Below are 25,637 nucleotides of genomic sequence, written 5' to 3' on the forward strand. Positions count from 1 at the left end.
AAAGTATAGAATACAATAGCCGTAATTTGAAACACGGTAAAACTTAAACATCAATAAGTGTTCTTCCTTTTTTTGTTACATCAATAACATAAATACAGATACCATCAGATACATTGTACAGGTATGTCGAAACAACAGTCGTCCGCGTACAGAAAATATATCGGACTTTCACAATGAAAAGTGAAGACACAGAGTAAGCGGAAACCAACTGGGATCAGTCCGGCACGATTTTTATTCCGTGTTAAGAAAAAATTTCTGAGCATTTTTCTGAAAATGTGCACTGAGGTAGCTGTAACGAGTGCTTCAGCTATTTCCGAATATTCGTTTAGAAGGTCTGGTATCATAAAACTTAGTTTTTGATCGCCATATTTTGTACGAGAACGTGGTCTAGGTATTAAATTATTTCGTAGGCAGTACGGACCAGGTTTCACTTGATATTGGGTTTGGAAAGGTGTTTGGTGCTGATGCAATATTTCTAGGGCCAGTTTATATTTATACAATTTATGAATAGGCAATATTTTATTTGATTTAAAAAGGGTGCAGTGTCTTCAGAAAGTTCTAAATTTCTGGTTGCACGCACCGCTCGTTTTTGCAAGGAAGAAAGGCCGTCTAGGTTGGTCTTAGTCGTTGTTGACCATACTAAGAAACAGTAACATAACCGCGAATGAAATAGCGCGTAGTATATCTGCCTTTTCACCGCAGACGGGATATAATATCTTACATTATTTAAGATTCCAACGGCTCGCCCTAGCTCACTTCGGAGCTTGTCAACGTGAGGCGTCCATGAGAGGTTTTCTTGAAATGTCACCCCCAAAAATCTAACTGATACAGATTGTTCGATGGTAACGTTCTGAAATTTTCAATCTAAGTTTACAGTCGGGTGGTTTCCTCGTGGCCGGAAGAGTAAATGTTTTGTTTCACTGATGTTTAATTGAAGTCTATTAGATTGAAGCCACAAATCCAGACCTGTTAGCCATTGGTTAGCTCGATGAAATATCTCTCTTACATGAGCACCTGAGAAGAATACATTCGTATCGTCTGCATATAAAATTAACTTTGTATTTTTGTTAATGTTTACAATATCGTTAATGTATAATAAAAATAACGTTGATCCTAGTAATGATCTCTGCAGTACGCCAAATGTTACAAATTTTAAGTCCGAGTCTACGCCATTTATGCATGTAAATTGAGCTCTCGAAGTTATGTAGCTTTTTATCAAAGACCAAGCTTTGCCGCGTATTCCATACGATGGTAATTTCTTTAAGAGCACATCGTGTTGGACACAGTCAAAAGCCTTTCTGAAATCCAGAAATATTCTCAGGGTAACTATTTTCCTTTCAGTGCTGTCTAGTACGTGCTCCTTTATTTCAAGAAGTGCACTTTCAGGCGACCTGTTTTTCCTAAACCCTAATTGTTCACTTACTATTATAATGTTTGTCGTCAGAAAGCCAGAAAGTTCTTTACGTATTTTTTATTTATTTTATTTACAGATACTGTCGGTCCACATCAGGACCAAGACAGGAGTGGTAACAATATATCAACATACAGCAAGCAGTGAACGGAACAATAGAATACAGTGATACAGCAATGTATGCGCTATTGTTGTAAATATTCGGACAAAAGTTCGGAAAACTGCTCGCGAGTCCCTGCGTTTACAATGTTTGCAGGGAGACAATTCCAGTCCCGTGCTGTCGAAAGGAAGAATGAATATTTGTAGCAATGCTTGTGAAATCGATTTTCCTTAACGTGTCTGCTATGTTTATTTCGCACTATGCGGGTCTTAGATTCATTTATGTAGCGAGACTTATCAACAAGCAGAAGCTCATTAATGATTAAATAGAAAAGGCTAAGTCGTTTTTCCTTCCTCCTGACAGTAAGTAGGGGCAGGTTTGCTCTCGCGTAAAGTGGTGTTACGGCGTCTTGCCGGCGGTATCGGGAATAAATAAACCGCAATGCACGTCTTTGAACTTGCTCCAATTTTGCCACTGAATCTTTCAAATACGGATCCCACACCTCACATGCATATTCTAATATTGGGCGCACGAGCACTTTATAAGCAGTCAGTTTCGTGGCTGGAGATGCTAGCTTAAGGACACGTCGAATATAACCTAATCTCTGGTTGGCTTTCCCTACTACTTTTTTAATGTGTGGTGTCCAACTAAGGTCAGAAGTTATTAAAATTCCGAGATATTTGTGCTCGGTTACGCGATGAAGTGGTTCACCTTGTAGAGTGTATGTGAATGACAGAGGTTCATGTTTGTGTGTGATGGTCATACATACAGTCTTTGCTGGGTTAAGAAACATCTGCCACGTGTCGCACCATTGGTGCACTTTTCCTAAGAAGTTATTTAAACGTATCTGGTCACTAATAGATTTCACTTCTGTATATATGACACAGTCATCTGCGAATAACCTCGCTGTAACTGTGGCCGATTCTGACCTCACAGACCTCGGACCTATTTTCATCAATACAGAAGAACTGTCGGCGATCAGTAAGAAAGTCCTCCACCCATTTGACTACACCCGTATCTCCTAAAATAGCCTTTAGTTTAATTAACAGTTTTCTATGATTAACCTTATCAAATGCCTTTTTGAAGTCGAGAAAGATCAGATCTATTTGTCCCTTGCCATCGATAACTTTGCTGAAATCGTGAACACTTTCTAGTAATTGCGTTACGGTTGACAAGCCCTCGGGAAACCCATGTTGATAGTTACTAAGAATTTTGTTCTGTGACAAAAACAGCCGAATGTACTTAGAAACAATATGCTCTAACACTTTAGAACAGCCAGACGTCAGTGCAATGGGCCTGTAATTGGCAGTAGACGTGGTGTCACCGTCTTTAAACACGGGTATAACTTTACTAATTTTCCATTCTGCCGGAAGTGTGCCTGACCGTAGTGACTTCTCCGGTATATTTGCAAAGATAGGAAGCACTGCTATCGGTCTGTAATTGTTCTTGTCTTTAACGGAACCACCTTTATGTATTACGGCCACACGGCCATTGGGTCTGGGAACACTGCGGTTGAAAGAATAAGGTTGAGATTGTGCATAAGGAGGATGCTTACCATCTGCGCGACAGCTTTCAGTGGTCTAGCTTTAATATCGTCAGCTCCAGCGGCGCAATCGTTTTTTAATGCCAATATGACATCAATTATCTCATATTAATCAGTGGGTGACATAAACATAGTATTTTGACAGTGTGTTTTTACAAAATGTTCGCAAGGTATTTAAGCGCGGTCACCGGCGGAAGCACCCACATCAATAAATTGTTCGTTAAACAAGTTTGCGACCTCGATGTCACTCATGGACTCACTTTCATACAAAACATGTTTTGGCGAACTTGCCTTGCTTATAATGTCCCGGATCGCTTTCCATACAAGACGAGAATTTCCCACAGCTTCAGAAAATTTTTTCATGTAGAATTCTCGTTTTGCTTTTTTGATATCAGCACTTAATTTGTTCCTCACTTTCTTAAATATTTGAAGATCACCTTCACATATTGTGTCTAACAACTTCTGGAAAAGTCTCTGCCTGTGTTTAATTCTGGTATATAAGTCATGAGATATCCAAGGTTTTCTTGTTTTTTTGTGTTTTTTAGGAGCTTTTAACTTAAGTTGGCGTCCATGAAAAACAGTCTTCCTGACCGAATTGGGATGGGAATGAGGCGCAATCACCGCGCATATGGCTCCCCATTGCCGTACCCCTCGCGTGAAAGGCGTGGGAACAGTGTTTAATAAAGCTTTTTTTTCTGCAGTCTCTTTAGTATCTCCCCACGCTTTTAGACTGCTCATACTCACGGAAACGGCTTTAGACTAAGGTACCCTTTAGATCGACCCGCATATTTAGGCAATATCATCGGTGTCTGCCTCGCTATTGTCATGATTTCATGGTCGTGGTCATTATGGTCGTTGATCTACCTGATTAGTTCGCACAGATCCATTGGAACGGCTAACAATATTCAACTGCACCTTCGATATCGGCCCGCATTTTGAGCCGGCACATACTCACAGGAACGTCTTTAGAAAGCGCTACATTGAGGGTCAATCCATGTACAGATAAGCTGCACTATCACCGAGACTGACTCTGATGCTGTGTGTGTAAGGAAATCGGGAAAGGAGCTAGCCGAAAAATAGGACGAGCGCAAAATACGAAAGTTGTACATGTTATGAGATGTCATAATCTAATAGGTCTGAAATGGGACGCCAGTGGGTGATAAGTGCGGAACGTTTGCAATGTATCGAATTCTTTTTTGCAACACGATAATTTTCATACTGTTTGTCTTAGTATGTGTAGTTGTTAACCCTGCAGCAGTGAGTGATATATATATATATATATATATATATATATATATATATATATATATATATATATATATATATATATATATATATATATTTAAATTTCGACAGATGTCGGAAAACTTGTGCGGCAACGTGCCATCACTCCAGATGCATGAAATAGAGTTCTACAGATTACATTCACGTGTGTATCCCAAGACAAAGTGGCATCGAAAGTGACGGCCAGTATTTTGTGTTGGTCGACGAATTCGATTTTCTGCCCTACATAATAAACGGCGCGATTGATCTTCAATGGCTTGTTCCTTGCGCGGATCACAGTGACTTTGGTTTTAGTTGAATTCACTTCGTCTGTATTGTATGGACCACTAAAACAACTTCTCAAGAAAAATGTTGCATTTTCCTGCCAAAACGACCGCATCTGGACCAGAAAATAAAACAGTGGTAATAACGAAATTAAGTGAAGTGCCTATGTCAGGAATGTCATTTATCAATGTATAAAATAAGAACGGGTCTAAAATGCTGCCTTGCGGTACACCAGTCTTAATTGCCAGATAATAAGACCAGTTTTCACCTATTGATACTGTTCGTCAAATAGGTTTTAAAAAGTTCAAGAGCGTTACAGCGTATCGGTTATAGTGAAATATTTCGTAATAAAATATGTTTTACGCAATCACGTTTGATCTGCGACTGCCTTGCTGGCTCGTAAACTATGCAGCCGTATTCAAGAATGCTGTGCACGACACAGCGGTAAATGCGCAACAGGTATGTTCGGTCGGCGTCCCAATGCTTATGTGATAGGACCTTCATGCTTCGTGCTTTGTTTGCCTTAGTTCATTAGCTCTTATTGTGGGCGATGAAATTTGGTTTATTATGAAAAATTATTCAAAAGAACTTTCGTTCGTGCTTAACTGGTTGTGGGCTTTGATTTAATTTCATAGCTGGATCCAGGTTTAACTTCCTCTTTTCTGTGAAAATACGATTGCCACAGCTTTTTTTATGTGTGTAGAAAAACGGAATCCATTTATATCGGCCCGTTGTGTCAACCTGTTTATTATTATCTGGATTTGCCTTTTGCATGTAGACATACTCGAGGCACGGCATGTAAATTGAAGGTCCTCAACGTATGAACAGTACATGATGGTGGACGGTATACCTGAATTTATGGAGTTCATTTTCACCACGAAAAATGTAGTGCTTAGTGCGCAACCCTGGGGGACGCAATTTTCTTGGACGAAGACTCGGGACAATGCTGCACCCGGGCTGTCATAAAATGTTCGGTTTGATAGAATATCGGCCAGATGGTTGAGCATTCCGCCGCGTATTCCTAGTATTGCTAAATCTTGTAAAATACCGTAGCTCCATACTCGCCGTGGTTGCTCAGTGGCTATGGTGTTGGGCTGCTGAGCACGAGGTCGCGGGATCCAATCCCGGCCACGGCGGCCGCATTTCGATGGGGGCGAAATGTGAAAACACTCGTGTACTTAGATTTAGGTGCACGTTAAAGAACCCCAGGTGGTCAAAATTGCCGGAGTCCCCCACTACAGCGTGCCTCATAATCAGAAAGTGGTTTTGGCACGTAAAACCCCATACTTACTTACCATAGCTCCATGTGGTGTCGTATGCTTTTTCTAGGTCGAAAAGTGTTGTTTGTAAAGGAATGACTCACGTATGGTATGTTCAAGACGGACAAGGCGGTCAGTTATTGAGCAGCCTTTCTTGTAACCACTCTGGTGAGTATCTTGTAAGTTATCGGTTTACAAAACGTATGTCAATCATATTTATTATGCTTTCATATGATATTGCCAGGCAGCTTGTTAGCACTGTAGGTCTATGGCTGCTGGGAGTATTTGGTGACTTCCCGGTTTCAGGAAAGGAACAGTAACTGCTTTTTCCCACTATGCAGGCATTTTACCCCTTTCCCTGACCGCGTTGGATAAACGAAACAAGGCCTCCACCGCTTTCTGGGAAAGGTGCGCCAGCATAATGAAATGTATTTTGTCAGGACTACGAGCTGTCTTCTTACCTGGACAGATTACTCTGTTTATTTTCCGGTGGCCTCACGGTCGCACAGCAGCAGCCAGACACCTTTTCCCCTTTTTTTTTTTGACTCGGTAAAGTCTTATCGCGTTGTGTGCAGGAAAGGGAAGTGGTGCGAGGGTGCACAACCGAGCCGTAGAGGTTAGACGATCACAAAATAAAGTCAGTTTTTGCTTGTTCTTCAGGGCGCATGACTCGCTTCTTCTGCTGATTTCCAGCAGCGCTCGAGCGCCGCAAAACAGTGGTGACCCGGACGAGTAGCAAGCGGTATGGACACACCTCAAGGAACCGAAATTGCGACACTCTCCGGCGTCGACGTCAAACTGCCTCCGTTTTGGACTGCGGATCCTGCATTGTGGTTCATTCAGGTAGAATCACAAATCGCGGCACGGCGCATCACAGCAGCTTCCACGAAATACCATTATGTCAACCACTAGCGAAATTCGAGACCTCTTGATTTCCCCACCAGCAGACAACGTTTGCGAGGCGTTGAAGGCAATGCTCATTCGCAAGATCACGCCCTCCGAAAGCCAACGGCTACAACAGCTTCTCCATGAAGCCAACCTCGGCGACAGAACGCCAAGCCAGCTGCTGCGTCATATGCAGCAATTAATGGGCAGCAAAATGGATGGTCTTGACAGCGTGCTGCTCCGAGAAATATTTCTACAGAAAGTCCCCTCGAACGCAAGAATGGTAATGACTACCTCGAATGAGAATGATCTATTCAAGCTGGCCGAGTTAGCCGACAAGCTCATGGCGGTAACTCCAACATCTCTTGCGGCCATCACAAGCGAACCGTCTCCACATGAGCAGTTTGAACAGATGAACGAAATCTCACGTGTCATGGATTCCGTGGCCACCCTCCATACCGCGTCATGGTCAACCAGTCAGAGTGTTCCGCAGTCGCCTCATCATCATCATCATCACCATCATCATCAGCCTGGTTACGCCCACTGCAGGGCAAAGGCCTCTCCCATACTTCTCCAACAACCCCGGTCATGTACTAATTGTGGCCATGTCGTCCCTGCAAACTTCTTAATCTCATCCGGCAACCTAACTTTCTTCCGCCCCCTGCTACGCTTACCTTCCCTTGGAATCCATTCCGTAACCCTTAATGACCATCGGTTATCTTCCCTCCTCATTACATGTCCTGCCCATGTCCATTTCTATTTCTTGATTTCAACTAAGATATCATGAACTCCCGTTTGTTCCCTAACCCAATCTGCTGTTTTCTTATCCCTTAACATTACACCCACCATTCTTCTTTCCGTAGCTCGTTGCGTCGTCCTCAATTTAAGTAGAACCCTTTTCATAAGCCTCCAGGTTTCTGCCCCGTACTGTACGTGAGTACTGGTAAGACACAGCTGTTATACACTTTTCTCTTGAGGGATAATGGTGACCTGCTGTTCATGATATGAGAATGCCTGCCAAATGCACCCCAGCGCATTCTTATTCTTATTATTTCAGTCTCATGATCCAGATCTGCAGTCACTACCCGTCCTAAGTAGATGTATTCCCTTACCACTTCCAGTGCCTCGCTACCTATTGTAAACTTCTGTTCTCTTCCGAGACTGTTAAACATTAGTTTTCTGCAGATTAATTTCTAGACCCACCCTTCTGCTTTGCCTCTCCAGGTCAGTGAGCATGTATTGCAGTTGGTCCCCTGAGTTACTAAGCCAGGCAATATCATTAGCGAATCGCAGATTGCTAAGGTATTCTCCATTAACTCTTATCCCCAATTCTTCCCAATCCAGGTCTCTGAATACCGCCTGTAAACACGCTGTGAATAGCATTGGAGAGATCGTATCTCCCTGCCTAACGCCTTTTTTGGGGGGGGATTTGGCTGCTTTCTTTATGGAGGTCTACGGCGGCTGTGGAGCCGCTATTGATATCTTTCGGTATCTTTACTTACAGCTCGTCTACATCCCGATTCTGTAATGCCTCCATGACTGCCGTGATTTCAACGGAATTACACACTTTCTCGTAGTCAATGTAAGCTGTATATAAGGATTGGTTATATTCCGCACATTTCTCTATTACCTGATTGGTTGTGTGAATATGGTCTATTGTTGAGTAGCCTTTACGGAATCCTGCCTGGTCCTTTGGTTGACGGAAGTCCAAGGTGTTCCTGATTCTCTTTGCAATTACCTTAGTAAATACTTTGTAGGCAACGGACAGTAAGCTGATCGGTCTATAATTTTCAAGTCTTTGGGGTCCCCTTTCTTATGGATTAGGATTATGTTAGCGTTCTTCCAAGATTACGGTACGCTTGAACTCATGAGGCATCGCGTATACAGGGCGGCCAGTTTTTCTAGAACAATCTACCCACCATCCTTCAACAAATCTGCTCTTACCTGATCTTCCCCAGCTGCCTTCCCCCTTTGCATAGCTCCCAAGGCTTTCTTTACTTCTTCCGGCGTTACTTGTGGGATTTCAAATTCCTTTAGACTATTCTCCCTTCCATTATCGTCGTGGGTGCCACTGGTACTGTATAATCTCTATATAACTCCTCAGCCACTTGAACGATCTCATCCATATTAGTAATGATATTGCCGGCTTTGTCTCTTAATGCATACATCTGATTCTTGCCTATTCCTAGTTATTTCTTCACTGCTTTTAGGCTTTCTCCGTTCCTGAGAACATGTTCAATTCTATCCATATTTCACTTCCTTATGTCAGCTGTCTTACGCTTGTTGATTAACTTCGAAAGTTCTGCCAGTTCTATTTTAGCTGTTGGGTTAGAGGTTTTCATACATTGGCGTTGCTTGATCAGGTCTTTCGTCTCCTGCGATAGCTTACTGGCATCCTGTCTAACGAAGTTATCACCGACTTCTATTGCACATTTCTTAATGATGCCCATAAGATTGTCGTTCATGTCTTCAACATTAAGGTCCTCTTCCATAGCTTATTCTGAATACCTGTTATGTGGCTTGATCCGGCATTCCTCTATTTTCCCTCTTATCGCTAACTCATTGATCGTCTTCTTATATACCAGTTTCTTCCGTTCCCTCCTCAGGTCTAGGCTAATTAGAGTTCTTACCATCCTATGGTCACTGCAGTGCACCTTGCGGTGCACGTCCACGTCTTGTATGATGCCACGGTTAGTGCAGAGTATAAAGTCTATTTCATTTCTAGTCTCGTCATTCGGGCTCCTCCACGCCCACTTTCGGCTATTCGGCTTGCGGAAGAAGGTATTCATTATCCGCATCTTATTCTTTTCAGCAAAGTCTACTAATAACTCTCGCCTGCTATTCCTAGTGCCTATGCCATATTCCTCCACTGTCTTGTCTCCAACCTGCTTCTTGCCTACCTTGGCATTGAAGTCGCCCACCAGTACAGTGTATTTTCTTTTGACCCTACCCACCGCCGATTCCACGTGTTCATAGAAGCCTTCGACTTCCTGGTCATCATGACTGGATGTGGGGGCGTAGACCTGCACGACCCTCAATTTGTAACTCTTATTAAGTTTCACAATGAGACCTGCCACCCTCTCGTTAATGCTATAGAATTTCTGTATGTTACTAGCTATATCCTTATTAATCTGGAATCCGACTCCTAGTTCTCGTCTCTCCGCAAGGCCCGGTAGCACAGGACGTGCCCGCTTTTCAGCACTGTATATGCCTCTTTCGTCTTCCTAACTTCACTGAGCTCTATTATATCCCATTTACTGCCCTCCAATAGCACTGCTTGACTCGCTTCACTAGGTAACGTTCTAACGTTAAACGTTGGCAGGTTCAGGTTCCAAAGGTGGCCTGTCCGGAACCCGGGATTATTAGCACCCTCTGCTGCGTCGCAAGTCTGACCGCCGCCGTGGTCAGTTGCTTCGCAGCTGCTGGGGATTGACGGCCGGAGTTTGGATGCTGTGTTCATATGGAAAGTTCTGGCCAAGTACTGCACCAGGGTGGCCAATCCTGCTCTGGTGAAAGAGTGCGTTACCGCTTCTGGTCACCGGGATGAGGCCACACTCCAGGCCTGTTTATGTAATTTTATCAACACGCGGATCTTTTTCTCGTCCGGTGGAAAATTTTGTGGCACCGGGATTTAACCACAGTCCTCTTGCGGGCGAGCCGGTTGTTCTACCTCTACGCCACCGCTGCACCTGTTTACTGACGTGCATTGACGGATTCATGCGCTGGGCGGTGGCCATACCTATAGCGGATATCACTGCTGACACGGTTTCCCGCGTCTTCTTGCACCACTGGGTTGCTCGTTTCGGTGCACCATCTATAATAACAACGGACCGTGGAAGGCAGTTCGAATCATCACTTTTCGCCAGAATTGCACGTTTCATAGGTGCTTCTCGCCTCAGAACAACCGCCTTCCACTCGATAAGCGACAGCGTTTCCACCGCCAGCTCAAGTCTACGCAAGCCGCAACAGAAGAGCGCAGCTGGATGGAGGCACTACCACTCATCCTCTTGGGAATCCGGAAAGCTGTCAAGACAGACATCGACTGCAGCGCCGCGGAACTGGTCTACGGAGCGCCATTACGCCTTCCAGGAGAATTCTTCACGGGCAGTTCGCAAGACGGTTGTGCAGCCGCCGCAGCCTGCCAACTTGGGTTACGAGACATAATGGAAACCTTCGTACTATGCCACCGCGACTGGCAGCGCCACGCGTGGTGTATGTACCATCAGAACTCGCTTCGTGCACGCACATGTGCACATACGGGCGCCATGATGCAGTGCATCGGTCACTCCAACCACCGTTTAACGGGCCATTCCGAGTGCTGCGTCTAGGTAAGAAGCGGTTCACTATCGACGTGCGCGGTCGTCACGAAATGCTATCACTCGATCGGCTGAAGATAGCGCACATTGAAGATGCAGACACCGCTTCACATGCACCGTCATCTCTGACACCACCCTCCAAGGCTGTACTCGTCCAAACACGCCAAGTCACAAGGACACGCATTGGACGAATCTCCAGGGTGCCCCGTCGTATGGACTTGTGAACAATTTAAATCGACCTATGAACTTTTTCTAACTCACTAGGAGAGGAAGTGATGTGGCGACCTCATGGTCGCACAGCAACAGCCAGACACCTTTTCCCCTTTTTTGACTCGGTAAAGTCTTGTCGCGTTGTGTGCAGGAAAGGGAAGTGGTGCGAGGGTGCGCAACCTAGCCGTAGAGTAGAGGCTGGGCGATCAGAAAATAAAGTCAGTTTTTGCTTGTTCTTCAGGGACGCACTACTCGCTTCTTCTGCTGCATTCCAGCCGCGCTCGCGCGCCGCACAGCAATTTAATGCGACGTTAAATGGTCATAAGTGGTCTGTGAACTTGTCGGTAGCTTCTGTTTTTCTGCGGACACTTTCAGATTTAGGAAGGCTATGGAATAGTTTGCTGAGCAATATATGGTGTAGAAGTACTGGCCTAATATGTCTTCTTGTTCCTGTAGACTTGTTTGCGTGCCTGTAGCTGAGACTATGGTAATTACATAGGAATAATAATATTTGGGGTTTTACGCGCCAAAACCAATTTCTGATTATGAGGCACGCCGTAGTGGAAGACTCCGAAAATTTTGACCACCTGGGGTTCTTTAACGTGCACCTAAATCTAAGAACACGGGTGTTTTTGTATTTCGCCCCCATCGAAATGCGGCCGCCGTGGCCGGGATTCAATCCTGCGACCTCATGCTCAGCAGCCCAACACCATAGCCACTGAGCAACCACGGCGGGTATTGCATAGGAAGCATAATTGGCCCTGAAGTTGCTAACTCGGTCCCACATTCTCTTGGACGTGGTTGAGGTGTTAATCGATGAAATATAACTTTTCCATGCGTTTCTTTTTCGGCTTGCCTGAGGATTTACATTGCTTTAGCTTTCGCTTTTTTGAACCACAGACGATTCATTTGTGTTGGGCACCTTCGAAAGACACCCCGCTAGCTTCTGTGCACTCGGCTGTCCACTAAGGTTTTAGTTTTTCAGTTAAGAATCCAGTAGACTTGGGAATAGCCTCTTCCGCCGCAGCAACTATAAAAGCAGTAATCCTCTCATTCGCTTCGTCTGTACTTAGGTCATCTAAAATCACTTTATCCAGACTGGCTTTTTGGTGAAGAGAGGCCAGTTTGATAGACGAAGTTTCCAACGGGGTGCACTAGAACGTAGGATAGGTAGCGTGGATTTTAGTTTTATGTATGCGGGCATATGACCGTTACCGTAGGGATTACCTATTACATTTCATTGGAGATCAGCGAATAGAGATGGTGAGCACAGCGCCAAATCGAGGCAACTCATAGCTGCAGTGCTTAGAGAGTGGTAGGTCTCGGCACCAGTGTTTAAAATGTGTATGTCATTTGTTAGGATAAAATCTTCAAGCGTTTGTGCCCTGGTGTCGGTTTTGTTACCCCATAATGTGTTATGGGCGTTAAGAACACCGTCTATTAAAAAAGGTTCAGGTAGCTGGTGTGAAATTAACTCTAGATCTCTTATAGCAAAATTCAAATGTGGTGGAATGTATGGTGAAGAAATGGTGATGGTTTTCTGTGGTAAAATGGTGACAACGGCTTCTATGTGACTGTTAATCGCAAGTTCTCTAGCTGCGATACGCCCTGCAGAACAATGGCTACACCACCGGAAAGCCGGTTCGCCTGAATACCGTCGCGCCGTACGACAGTAAAGCCTTTTAATTTTTTATGCGATGCATATTACTAGAGCTCAACCCAGCTCCTCAGGCGCGGCGGTGTCGCCTTCAATACCTCGTGACACCGTGACGTCACGACAGAGGAGAAACGGGGCTCCAACTCGCGCCGCCGCTCGCGGCGTCGCCCCCCGCATCGGACGCGGTGACCGTCGAGCAACGCAGCGTTCGGCGCGACAACGATTTATTCATAAAGTGCAACGCCGCAGACACCGACACCGACGACACCGGCTTTTCTGCGACACGAGGTCCTTAACGCTGCCGCGTCAAAATAAAGGCTAGTATGCTTCGCATCCTGGGCGTAACCTTAGCTAAGCCACAGCCATTTTTTAAAATGTTTTTCGCCTGTTTGTTTTCTGCAAGCACAAGGCCACAGGAGAGAAGTTCACTAGCGTTGAGGATTGGGCGAGTGGGTATTGCATTCTAGAACTGGTACAGCGCAACATACAAAAGAAGAAACAAGCCGAGCCGGCCATTTCCTTCCTTTGTATGTTGCGCTGTACCAGTTCCAGAATACAGGAGAGAAGTTACTTAACATGTCTTTGATGTCACCTCAGTTGCATAGGTGTCCTCTGCGATTCCAGTCGATAATAAGAGCTATTTTGAAACTAAAATGTAAATGGCATTAGAAGTGATTAAGAAATAAGAAAGATGTTAGGCAACATAGATCCAAAGAAGCCTGATACAAAGGAGCAATAACCTTTAAGTTATCGCTTTCGTATTTAATGTGGTTATAGGGACTTTCCCCTTCTTTCGAGCTCGACATTGCGCTTTCCCTTCGGCGTCGACGACACTGGGGTTTTTGCGTCGACCTCCATCACTCTTTCTGAGGGATTGGAGGACCAAGAGTTGGGTTCTGAGACACGTGTCTCGGGCCTTGGTGCTCGGTTGATTTTTGGGCCCTGCGAGGCTGGGGTCTGCAGGGCCCAAAGACTGGTGTCGGACTGGTGTCGTGTGCTTGGAGCATGCCTGAGGCCTCTGTGAGGCTGCCCCCACCTGCGTCACATCGGCATAACTTCTGGAAAGGTATGGCAATCGCTTTCCCCCTTCAAAGAACGAGATTTTTTCTTGAACAATTAGTGCAATTACTTCTTTTCCTTTTTCCAGCAAGGGCAATACGACGAGTAAGCTGAACGGTCTTCTTTACAGTCAACGCAATGTGGGGAACAAGTGCAATTGTCAAATTGATGATCATTGGAGCTGCATTTAGCACAGGTTCTTTGTCCTCGGTATGCATCTGAAGCATTTCCAAACCTTTGACATTTGGAATATTGTCTAGGGTTCGGTATACATGGTCTGACGTTTACTTTTACGAAACCTGCATCCAAGGAGGCAGGCATTACGCTCGTACCGAAGTTGAGTACAACGGGTTTTTTGGAGATTTCTTGGTTATTTCTGCGGATGACAATTCTTTCTACTTTGGTCAAGTTTTGCACCTAGAAACCGTCCAGCAGTTCCTAATCGCTCAAGCCACAAAAGTCCTCTTCAGATATCATGTCCCTGCTTGTATTTAGTGTTCTGTGTGGTGAAATTATCACTGTCTCGTCGCCAATGCTGGTAAGTTCCAGGAGCTTTTGTACTTGATCTTTGCCATGTAGTTGTAGGACAAGGTCCCTGCTAGACATTTTTGAGGCTTTGTATGTCGGTCCAATTTTGTATTCGAGGCATTTGACCCCCAGGAACAGAGATAGCTTTCTTACTGGTATGCTGTCTTCGCTGTGGACTACATAATAGTTGGGAAATGATGGGGCGTTGCTCCGAAAGGAGAACTGGAAAGATGCTTCGGTGCGGCATCTTTTGAGACGCCGATCATAGCTAACCGAAGTTTGCGCTGCCATAAGAAAATGTGTAAGTTCGGCAACAGCGCCGATTGCCCACCACGGAGCCCAACCAGGGAACGAGGCAGAGCTTGCATACAAGTCTGCACGACGCCAGTAGTACGCCGCTGCTGTAACCAAATATGGTGTACCCAAGGTAGGATAGCCACACAGGGTAGCCATGAGGGTCCAACCCTCATGTGCTCGAGTACGTGGTGTCGCAACACACCAAACACCTGCTGATGCAGACACCCCTGCGGGGACGAGTGCAGTAAAATTGGATATTTTCTGCTATGTGAAAGCCTCTGTCGGCAAGCACTACATCACCAGGGAGCAAGCTGTGTATACACTACAATGTTCTGTGATGTGTTTTCGCCGACTCGACGTCCCCAAACTTAGGAGGTAAGCGTCACAACACCTTGTGTGGCGATTCCAACTGACAACATTGCAGTGCTGCTGTTCTTGGACCAGGTTTCACTTCTCGCCAAGAATGGCGACGGCCTCTCCATCTTTATTTCTAAACAATCGATAATAATAACAACATTAGATGCAAACGAGTCGTGGAATGCCTGTGACATGGTGCGCTGCAGCACAGTTCGTTCGGGCCAAAGTGTATGACCTCTAGGCGACAGTAGGTGACATGAAGCCACCTGTCAAATATTCGTGACAGTCGCTTCTGACACATTGAATCTGAAAGAGAGATCAGTGTTTTGAAAATTAAGCTTCAGCTTCATCAAGAAAACCATAAACTCCAGAAAGTTTGTCAGGCTGTTTGTCACGTCTCGGCGCGCTCGTGGCGTGCGAGACGTGCGGGCTTGGAACTGTAACCCATGAGAAGCGTCAGAACCCTGTCCGAGCCCTGTCTTTGCTTCATCACACAGGCATGACGGTTTCCCTATGAAAGCAAGCACGTCACGCTGCAAAAATGCTTCAAGGATTGGCTGTGTTTAACGGTCAGAAATTGAAAGTACATACAGCTCTATGTCATGAACTTACCGTCACAAAGTGTGCGCCTCACACACGCACGTCGGGGCTGCTACCACTGAAATTTCCACGCTCTATGCGTGCCAGCCGCAGCCTGCGCCGGTTCTTCCTGAGTATTTTCGTACGCTTGCACTGATTAGTTACTACCTTCGGCAGGCGAAAGAAGTTCGAATTCGTATAGGCTTCTTTCTCTCGGAGTTGTCGCTACGATTGGGGCAGCTGACAACCGCCCACATAACCGCATCGGCAAGATCGTCGACAAAAACTCGCACCAAGAGCGACGGTCGTATAGTGACGGTACGAGCACGCGCGTACGAGCTAACTGTCGTGATTCACCGCAATGGCGGTCTAGTATCCGGGGATTCCTCAGCGGTGACGTCGGTGTGACCAATGTATTGAAATAGCTCGTGTGGCGCACCTGTGGAGCAGGTTGTCACGTGCCTCCGGCATCCAAGAATGCATGTCTGGGAGTCTAGCTCCACCGCACACGAACGTCCCGAAGGCAGCGCAGGCGTCAGCGCTGCGGTCCATCGATTGGCCGATGATGAAGGCGAAGCGCAGGCAGTCGCTCGTTTCGCACATGGGGTCCGGTCCCCGTTCTGGGGGGGCTTCGTGCCAAATCAGCACTGCCACGATGAGCAGCACGCTGGCGAGCAGCGCCAGCGACGAGGCGATGGCGGCTTTCGAATGGGAGGACCTCGAGTTTCGCTCCGCCTCACGCTGCTCGGCTTCGATGATCTTCTTGTCCACCTGGCATGGCGGCCGTGAACAATGAATGAGACGGTGTCATTCAGCATCATGGCTATAGCAATTATTTGTACCGGCACTCTAGCTGCACTTGGGGCGTTAGTGTCATGTACAGTTAGTAATTATTTAGATATGTGTAATCAATACATATTTGAACAACTAATTAATCATTATTTACAGTGATAAAAAGCCCAACTGAATGATTAACTTCGATTCGATTGCACAACAGCTGTGGTTGAAGGACCGATCGTAGGGCAATAAATTTCAATATAACTACGCAGTTAATTCTGTTTGTAATTCCCCTAGCGCTAGGCCAAATAGAAAATGCCATCCTTAGCATCAGCAGCAAACAGCAGCAGCCACCACCGCCACTTGTTTTTAGATCCACAGCAGGACAAAGGCCTCTCCCAGCGATCTCGAATTACCCTTGTCTTGCCCTAGCCAACTAGGGCGTATAAGTTGTCTAATTTCATCGCCCCACCTAATTTTCTGCCATCTTCGACTGCGCTTCCCTTCTCTTGGCACCCAATCTGTAACTTCAATTTTCAACCGGTCTTCTACCCTACGCATTACATGTCCTGCCCAGCTCCATTTTTTTTCTCGTTTGCACACTGATCCACACTACTCTCTTCTTGTCTCGTAACGATAGGTAATTTTATAATTTGCGTGTGGAGAAACAGTGTAGCTTTGGAATCTTTGTAGACATTTCCGGAGATGTTCACGTATGCCTCCTAGCTCGTTGATTACGCAATGCCTCTGTGAGTGCTGGTATCATTACTGAATCAAATGCATTTTCGCAATTTATGAAAGCCATATAGAGAGCTTTATTGCAGTCCGCAGATTTCTCAATTACCTTATTAGTAATATGGACGTGATCAATTGTAGAATATCACTTCTTAAAGCTAGTCTGTTTTCTTGACTGATTGAAGCCAATGTTGCCCTGATTCTATTGCAAATTATGTTCGTGAATATTTTATACAATACTGAGCAAGCTAATGGGCCCGTAATTCTTCAATTCTTTAACGTCTCTCTTCTTATAAATTAGTATAATATTGGCGTTCTCCCATTTCACTGACACAGTCGTGATGCATTGCGTCTAAAGGTCTGCAAGCTTAAACATAATATTTCCCACATTTTAATAAATCAACGGTTATTCCATATTCTCCTACCACGTTTCCCCGGGACATCTCTTCCAAGCCCCTTCTAACTTCAACGCAAGTTTTGGAAGGATCCTCTGTATCTTTTTGATCAATACTTCCAATGAAGGTTGCGTGGCTGCTTTGGGTACTGTACAAGTCAGTATAACATCATCCTACTGTTTTTGCTATATTATCGAAATTGCTGATGATAATACTCTTCTTATACTTCACTACATACATCTTTCGCTGCCCTATGCCAAGTTTTCTTCTCACTGGTTTCATGCTGCGGCCACTTTTACTGCCGCCTCAATTTTTTTGACGTTTTAATTTCTAATACAGCTTACTTCATTCTTTATCGGCTTTGACGGTTCAGCAAATTCTACCTAATCTCTTGAGTGTGGCACTTCCATGCTCGGTCGCTTCTTTACTAGATATTTTTTTACTTGGAAGAGCTCACCTACTGGCTGCATTGGTGATTTACTTCCATTGCTGCTTCTGTAAACAGCCGAGTTACGGTTTCATTCATTACCTCTGTTATCATCTTCCGGTTCTAAAGCTGCAACATTTGTTTGCGAGCACCAGCCCAAATGCGCCTGCTTTTGCCCTTACTGCGTCTAGGCTGGCCGGTTTCTTGACTAATTTTGCTCAGTGTTTCTTCAAACTGATCACTGCCCTTTAACATATGATCACTGCCCTTTAACATAGTTAACACATCTACATTTTGCGCTAGTTGGTACCGGCTGACAGTACGAAATTTCATTCATTTTTTGTTTCTTTAATGGGACTTCGGGGCATTAGGCATTAGGACAGCGAAGAGCACTGAGCCTCAGCACACTGGCTGGCCGTTACTAGGTGACGAAAGCAGAACGCCTCCTCAAGGAGGCGCGGTTGTGTGCTTGTTGCTAAAACCCCTTGATAATTTGAAAGTAGCGACACTTCTCCTCGAGGCGCTTTCCTCCTCGATTCTCCTCGCCCGCCGGCTGTGCACGGCACGATTTTTCTCCTGAGCTCCCGCGGACGGAACGCAGCATTCTTGGAGGCGTGTTATACTGGGCCAGTTGCGCGCCCCAGTGGTTTCGAAGATTTTGAGAAATGCTGATAACTGCATCGATAATTCTGAAGGCAACATTTATGAGGAGGTTCGTTTTTTCTTAAAGCCGTATGAAGGGGACATGCTGATGTAAAAGGAGCTTTGAGGCGAATTCTATACTCCTGACAATTTTTCTGCCACATGATGAGATGCTTTACTTCGTGCGTCTGACCTAGTATTGCTTCTGGCATATCCCTTTGTGTGGGGCTTATAAGTGGAAGCGTGAGATCTCTGTTTCAAGGTCGCGGTGTGAGCTACAGAAAATATCTCGTGAACCAAGGAATGCCGGAAGCGAACGAAAGCAAGTGCAGCCGTGTATAAGAGATTATTACTGAATAGCAAAATAATAGTTGATTAGTGATTGCATTAAGATGAGTTAAGACGTATTGAGAAAGATTAAGGTGTAATAAAGAGAATTAAGGTGGATTAAAGTCGAAGAAAGTGGATTAGGATGGGTATAAAGAATGAAGAAGGATTAAGGTGGATTAATGAAAATTAAGGTGCACTAAGGAGCATTAGGGCGGATTAACGTCGGTGAAGGTGGATTAAGTATAATTAATGTACATTAAGGAGGATTATGGTGGATTAAAGTCAATGAAGGAGGATGAAGGTGGATTAAGGTACATTAGGGAGGATTAGGGCCGAATAAGATGGACGATTGATTAATGTGGAATAAGCTTTATAAGAGTAGGCTTTACAACCTTAATCCTACTTAATCCTGCTTAATCCACGTCCGTGCACCTTAATCCTGCTTACGACGCCCTAATTAACATCCATCAGCCCTAATCCACCTTAATCTATTCGAATCCATCCAAATCGGTCTCAATCCTCCTTCATCAACCCTAATTCGCCCTAATCGACATTAATCCCCATCCACCTTAATCCTCCCCAATACTTGCTCATGCACCCTAATCCACATTAATCCACCCTAATGTGTCTTAATACTCCATCAACACTAATCCCCTTAATCCCCCAAGGCATTCTAATCCACCTTAATCTTCCCTTTTCCACCTTAATTCAATCACTAATGAATCATTAATTACCTTGAGTAATCATTCTCTTATATAGGGTAGACATGCTTTAGGTCGTCTCTGGTGATATTTTCTGTTCACAACGCGACCTTGAAACATAGATCTAAAAGCTTTCGCCTTATAATTTTAAAGAAACGCAATGTGGACTAGCTTGTGCTCATCACCTGCAAACTACGGGTATACTTGCCAGTAATTTTTTCAGGGCTTCCATTCATTGTATCTGATGGACGCACGGATCGGCGTAAGCTAGAAATATATCCTCTACAAGCCGCCATTTCAATTTTCAGTAAAAGTGGAAAGGACAATCTATAGTGCTGCGTTTCCGACTGAATAACAACAGTTGGTGACGTGCGAGCTGATGGAGCTGTTGCAGAATATTAAGCATACTGAGGACAGCCGCATTTCTATTCACCGTACAAATTGCCGCAACGAAAACCCTGGTGAGAAGGCCGGGAGAAGGAAACAAATGCAGCATTACAGGGTGCTTTGCTACGAGCAATGAGAAGGAAGCTTCTCGCAAACAGCGCTGTTCTTTGTTGGAACAAAATTTTTTCGGCGAATGTTATGCAGCCACTCCTTCCTGCGCAAGCCCTCACGCTTTCCTTGTGGCAGGCATGTACCCAGGATTTTTTTTTTGGGGGGGGGGGGGCAACCCAAGGTAACTTTTCTGTGCAAATGAGGAGGGGGGTACCTTTACCAGTAAACATATGAATAACGTCCAGCATTCGCTATAAGAACGCGTAAACCCACAAATGAGAAATGAAATAAGGTGTATTTTACAGGTACGCCTGTGCGATACGCCTCTCCCTTACTTGGCAAACAAAGAACTACGTCAAATGGACTCGCGCAGGAAAGAAGCGCAGGAATAACACTGCCACAGAAGCGAACGTGTAACATAAGTATTACTTTAGTAAAATAGAATTTTAAGAAACATCAGCTGACAACAAAGGCACACAGACTGCGCGGAGTTGTGTTACTCCGCCAGCCAATCACAGAAGCAAACAAAATCGTCGTCATGCGGCCTTTTCGAAATGGCGTCGTACTTGATACCTCCCGAGCGTATGCTATTCTTCAAGAGTCTTTTCATCGGCGGAAGCAATGAGGTGCGCAACAGACATGGACAAAATGTTTGGGATCTGAGCATTTCACTCTTCAAAATCTGCTGTGCAGGTAATTTCACTGCTGAACCCGTTTTACTCATGAAACTTGACTGCCAACTGAAGTGAAACTTCACAACGAATAGTTGTAGCGAAGCAAGCATGTTAGTGCAGTTCAATACTGAATTAGGCATTCGCCATTCCACTATAATAGGCGAGAAGAAAGGTGTAAAATTACGCGCTAATAATTTTATTTTTTTAGTTACCGCCTTATTTTGGTAACAGAAAAAGGTTGAAGTACGAATTATTTGCAGCCTCGCGGAGGAGCAGTGGCTGGCAGTTATGAGGGCGTGGGCGGGGCTTCATTGCAGACCTAAGTGGAAGCTTTAGGTCGGGTGCTCCTATCAAAGTATATGTAATGTAAAAGGAGAATTCGTTTTCCTCAGTAACCGCTGCACCAAATTTAACAAGGTTTGTGGCATTTAAAAGAAAAACTTAAACTCTAGTGACTGTTGGCTTCGAATTTTTCCTTTAGGTTATCAATACTTTATTAAAAATTGGCAAAAATCGAAAATTGTCAGAAAACGAGACTATCAAGTGTGCAACCCTTTCTTTCGGCAACGAGAAATGATATCACAATTCTCTATATTGCACCTAATACAGTAAAAGCTCGTTAAATCGAACCGCAAGGGGAAGCCGCTTCAGTTCGAATTAACTAAAGTTCGAACTAACGAAAGTGAAGGAGAGCAACAGTACACTGCGATTTGGAAGCCGGAGGGCATGTCAGAAATTTGGCGTGTCAGAAAGTGATGGCGTGTGCCGCGGACACACGCCACCTTCAAGTCGAAGCTCTGGGTCCGACTGTGCCACACCACCGATATCCACCGAAACGAACGTTAGCCGAGGCTTAACACCATCACAATGAATCGCGACGGCCGATACCTCCTAAGCTGAAAACAGAAGTGCACAGCCGATGAAGACTGCCGAAACAAAGACACTGAACATGTGAAGGTGGCGAAGGCCCTGATTCGTTGGTTCTTGATTGCAAGCGCAGCTGCGACATACTTAATTCGATGTGTTTTGGCGCTTGCCGTGCCATCTCCGCACAACATTAGCAGCTGTACAAGATTTGCAAAGCATCCGAGATTCGCACCGGGCAAGAAGTCTCGGAGGTTACGTAGAAGGGAGAGGCGGCAGCCGCCGCTGCCTTCTGGCTGAACGCGCGTCGGTTAGATTTTTTTCCGATTTTGCCTTCTCTCGCCATTCTCTCGGTTTCGGAGGCAATACCACCTTGTGTGTAGGCAGTAAGCGCGTTTCTCTGGCCGTGTGCCAGGCGAGCGTAGTTCGAATTATCCGTGAGGGAACCTTCTCGCGTTCGAAATAACGGACTTTTTTATACATAGACTTCTGTGGAGCTTGGCCGGACCAAATCGTACAGTTCGAATTATCCCTAAATTCGAATTATTGAAGTTCGACTTAACGAGCTTTCACTGTAGTACATCTAATGCGTACAAAATTGATATGTTTCAGATGAATCTAAAAAATTTAGTAATATGGAAATACAGCTTTTGCAGAACCCTTGTGAATAACGTAAAAAATTCACATAAAATATAATATGACATATAAAGTTTGTTCGCTTTGAATTGTCTAATGGATGCCGTTTACAGAACAGCGATATCTGTTCTTGATGCAGAGCTATGGATTTTTAAACTTCTTGCTTCTATTCTTTTTTAAACTGTCGAATATTTGAAAATCTTTTTAACAAAATTCAGGCCCTAAATCAAAATTCCGCTTTCAACAGTCACTATAATTGAGCTGTCTCTTTCAAATCCAACAAACTTTATTAAAATCGGTCCAGGGGCTATCTCAGAAAAAACGTTTTTGCGTTTTACATGTATTTGAATAGGCCGCGTCGGAGTTGGGCCCGAGCTAAAGCTTCCTCTTAAGTTGTATCCGACTATAGTAGCGCTTTGTGAATTCGGAACAAAGTTCAAAGCTCTGGAACAAAGCTCTGGAAGAAATATACAGAAATATATATTGGCGGAACAATCACAGTTGTTTTGGATTCCTTGTTTACTGCTCTAACAAGTGCCATAACCGACTCGTATTGTTATTTGGGAAGTTACGTAACGATGCGTGGCCGCCAATCGCGTACTACCGCGTATAGCGCAAGATGATGCGATTCTACACGTAGTGCGCCCACCGCGGGAAGGTTAGAAAAACATCTAAATAAGCACAGCAGAGAAATGACAACGCTAAGCGGCTCGAATGATAACTGTGGAAGCGTCATTCAGAACACACGGAATTGTCCTCCACATCCGGCGGCGTTTCCTCTGCTTCCCTTTTAAATAAAAAGACGTTGATCCATAAATATTTTCATACACAGCGGTTACATTTGTTAATTTTCGATTTTCCTTTCTGCTTGGCTGTTGCCTTGGCTCTCTCCCTTAGGAGATCCCTTAATTTCTCAAATCCTTGCGACTATTGTTTTCAGTTGGCAATTTTGCACGAAAAGAGCTATAGAATTAAGGAAAAACTATACGAATTAACGGGTGACTGTCATATTGCCTATGAGTTTAAGAATTATTGCAGGGATTGATGATGGATGCTGTCTCGGATAATTTTATTTTCCACCTTATCTAACCCATATCACGCGTATATAGTTCCGAGGATCTGTCAGCATCGCGGTGAGCCTTCACTCGAGGAAATAATGAAACAAACAGAAAAGTTAAAGGCAATTGGTATTTTCTCTGGCCGCAACTCGTTCCACGTGCACACAGACCAGCTGACCACGAACCTTTGAATAGACAGTGAACCTTTGAATAGACAGTGACAACTAAATACTTCTCGAGTTAATCGCGCAGGCACCGAATTGATGAGGAAACTGGCCATAACATCCGAGGAGACGCCGAAAACTGCCGTCATCTAAAAGGAGTGAGAAAGGCAGCAAAATGTTGACCGCCGAATAGCTATCAAGCCTCAACATTGATTTGGCGGTGCTTTAAGAATGTGTGTGAGAAATGGTGGCGTGGGCGTGGAGGGTGGGGGGGGGGGTCCTGGGCCCCCCCGGGCCTCCCCTTGGGTACGTGCCTGCCTGGTGGCATCATAAAAACGGCATAACCATCTTCAGGTTTCTTGTTACAGTTATATGCGCAACAGCACGGCATAGCGTTAGCACAAAGAGCGGGAACGACAGCGTACAACGTTCGTTACGCCGAGCTAAAGCGCCGAGCCAGCCGAGCTGAGGAGAAAAATGGCGCGAACGAAAAACACAAGCAGAACGCAAGATCCGCGCGTTTCCAAGGGCAACAGCAGGGAGGCCAATCGTCGCGCTGAAAAACGGGAGCAAAACTGGTTGCCTTAAGGGGGGGGGGGGGTACGCTCAAGGGGCGAGGACGAGGCGAGGAGGTCGCGCAGGGGTGGCAGAGTTGAAAGAGTGGCGCTACTTTCAAACTATCAAGGGATTTGTTGCAGGTTTCCAGTTTTGGTTTTGCGCGCTCTGATAGGCGAAATTCGTCTTGCCACAGTTCCGCGTGTAGTAGCATTTATCAAAATGCAAAAGCTAATATGGCTTCTGCGAATATATATATATATATATATATATATATATATATATATATATATATATATATATATATATATATATATATATATATATATATATATATATATATAACGAGGGTCTCGAGGGTATATAACGAGGGTCTCGAATCCGGCAACATTGATGCCTTCAGGTAGCATATGTGGGTTTATTGACCAGTTGCCTTCACCCGAAAAGATCACGTTCTCGTGACGCCTGCGGCAAAAAAGACGTTCCACGTCCGCCGCCAAGGTCTGTGAGTGGGGGCGCTGGCTAACACTCCCAGGGTTCTACTAGTACACATAAATACCCAAGAAAGTGGATGGGGAAACGCCGCCGCGGTAGCTCAATTGGTAGAGCATCGCACGCGACATGCGAAGGTTGTGGGTTCGGTTCCCACCTGCGGCAAGTTGTTTTTTCATCCACTTTAATTTCCATTAATTTATCATTACTTTATTTCATTTATTAAGCACATGCAATTTCCCCTATGTTGTACTTGGTGTCAGTGTTTGTTGGCTTCTCATTATATGACTAATAAATATCGGGTCCCTCGGTTAACCCCCTTTCTTCTCGTTTATATATATATATATATATATATATATATATATATATATATATGCATGCTATCTTAATGAAGCCGTTTTGAAAAGGCCTACGTAAGGTATGGGGCTTGAAAAAAATATATCATAGCTCCGTCATAAGGGCGAGGCAGCAATGAATGCGATAGCCACATATTAGAATATTACGCGAAGTTTTAATACTCGTAGCTGTAGTGACAGTATGAAGTAAACGGAAGTTAAGTAATAACAATCCGTTGTGCTAGGGGTCCTCTGAGTCGTGTCATCAGACAATTTCATTTATGTTTATTAATTAAAGCCAACGCATTTCTTAGAGCCTTTACCACCACCACTTTTCTGTATCGGGTAAGTTTCAAACCTCTTCCCTGGACCGATCCCGAAGGCGGTGAAGAGCTGCGCCAATAAAACTATATCAATTTCAGGTTTGAGCTCTGTTGTTCTTTCGCACTTTTAATGTTTAAGTCCGAGAAGATTCCAAATGAAAGGCATGCGCTGTCGGTGTTTTGTTTCATGGCATTAGTTTGCTGTCATTCTCTTAAACTTTGAGGAACAATATTGTCAAGAATGTAAAACCTGGTTGGAGCAACTTTATTGATGAAATGGTG

At 44.7% G+C, this 25,637-nt stretch overlaps 1 protein-coding gene across 3 annotated transcripts in view; it reads right to left on the reverse strand.

Annotated features, from left to right (window-relative positions):
* LOC135905001 (EEF1AKMT4-ECE2 readthrough transcript protein-like) overlaps positions 1–25,637 on the reverse strand; it is a 57,617-nt gene that overhangs the window by 29,426 nt on the left and 2,554 nt on the right. For all 3 annotated transcript variants that reach the window (XM_070541227.1, XM_065436000.2, XM_070541226.1), the window contains exon 2: positions 16,189–16,520. In XM_070541227.1, coding sequence (XP_070397328.1) covers positions 16,189–16,520 — 332 coding nt within the window. The remainder of the gene's footprint in view (positions 1–16,188; positions 16,521–25,637) is intronic.

Source organism: Dermacentor albipictus, chromosome 6, assembly GCF_038994185.2.
Source record: "Dermacentor albipictus isolate Rhodes 1998 colony chromosome 6, USDA_Dalb.pri_finalv2, whole genome shotgun sequence".
In the NCBI taxonomy this organism is placed as follows: domain Eukaryota; kingdom Metazoa; phylum Arthropoda; class Arachnida; order Ixodida; family Ixodidae; genus Dermacentor; species Dermacentor albipictus.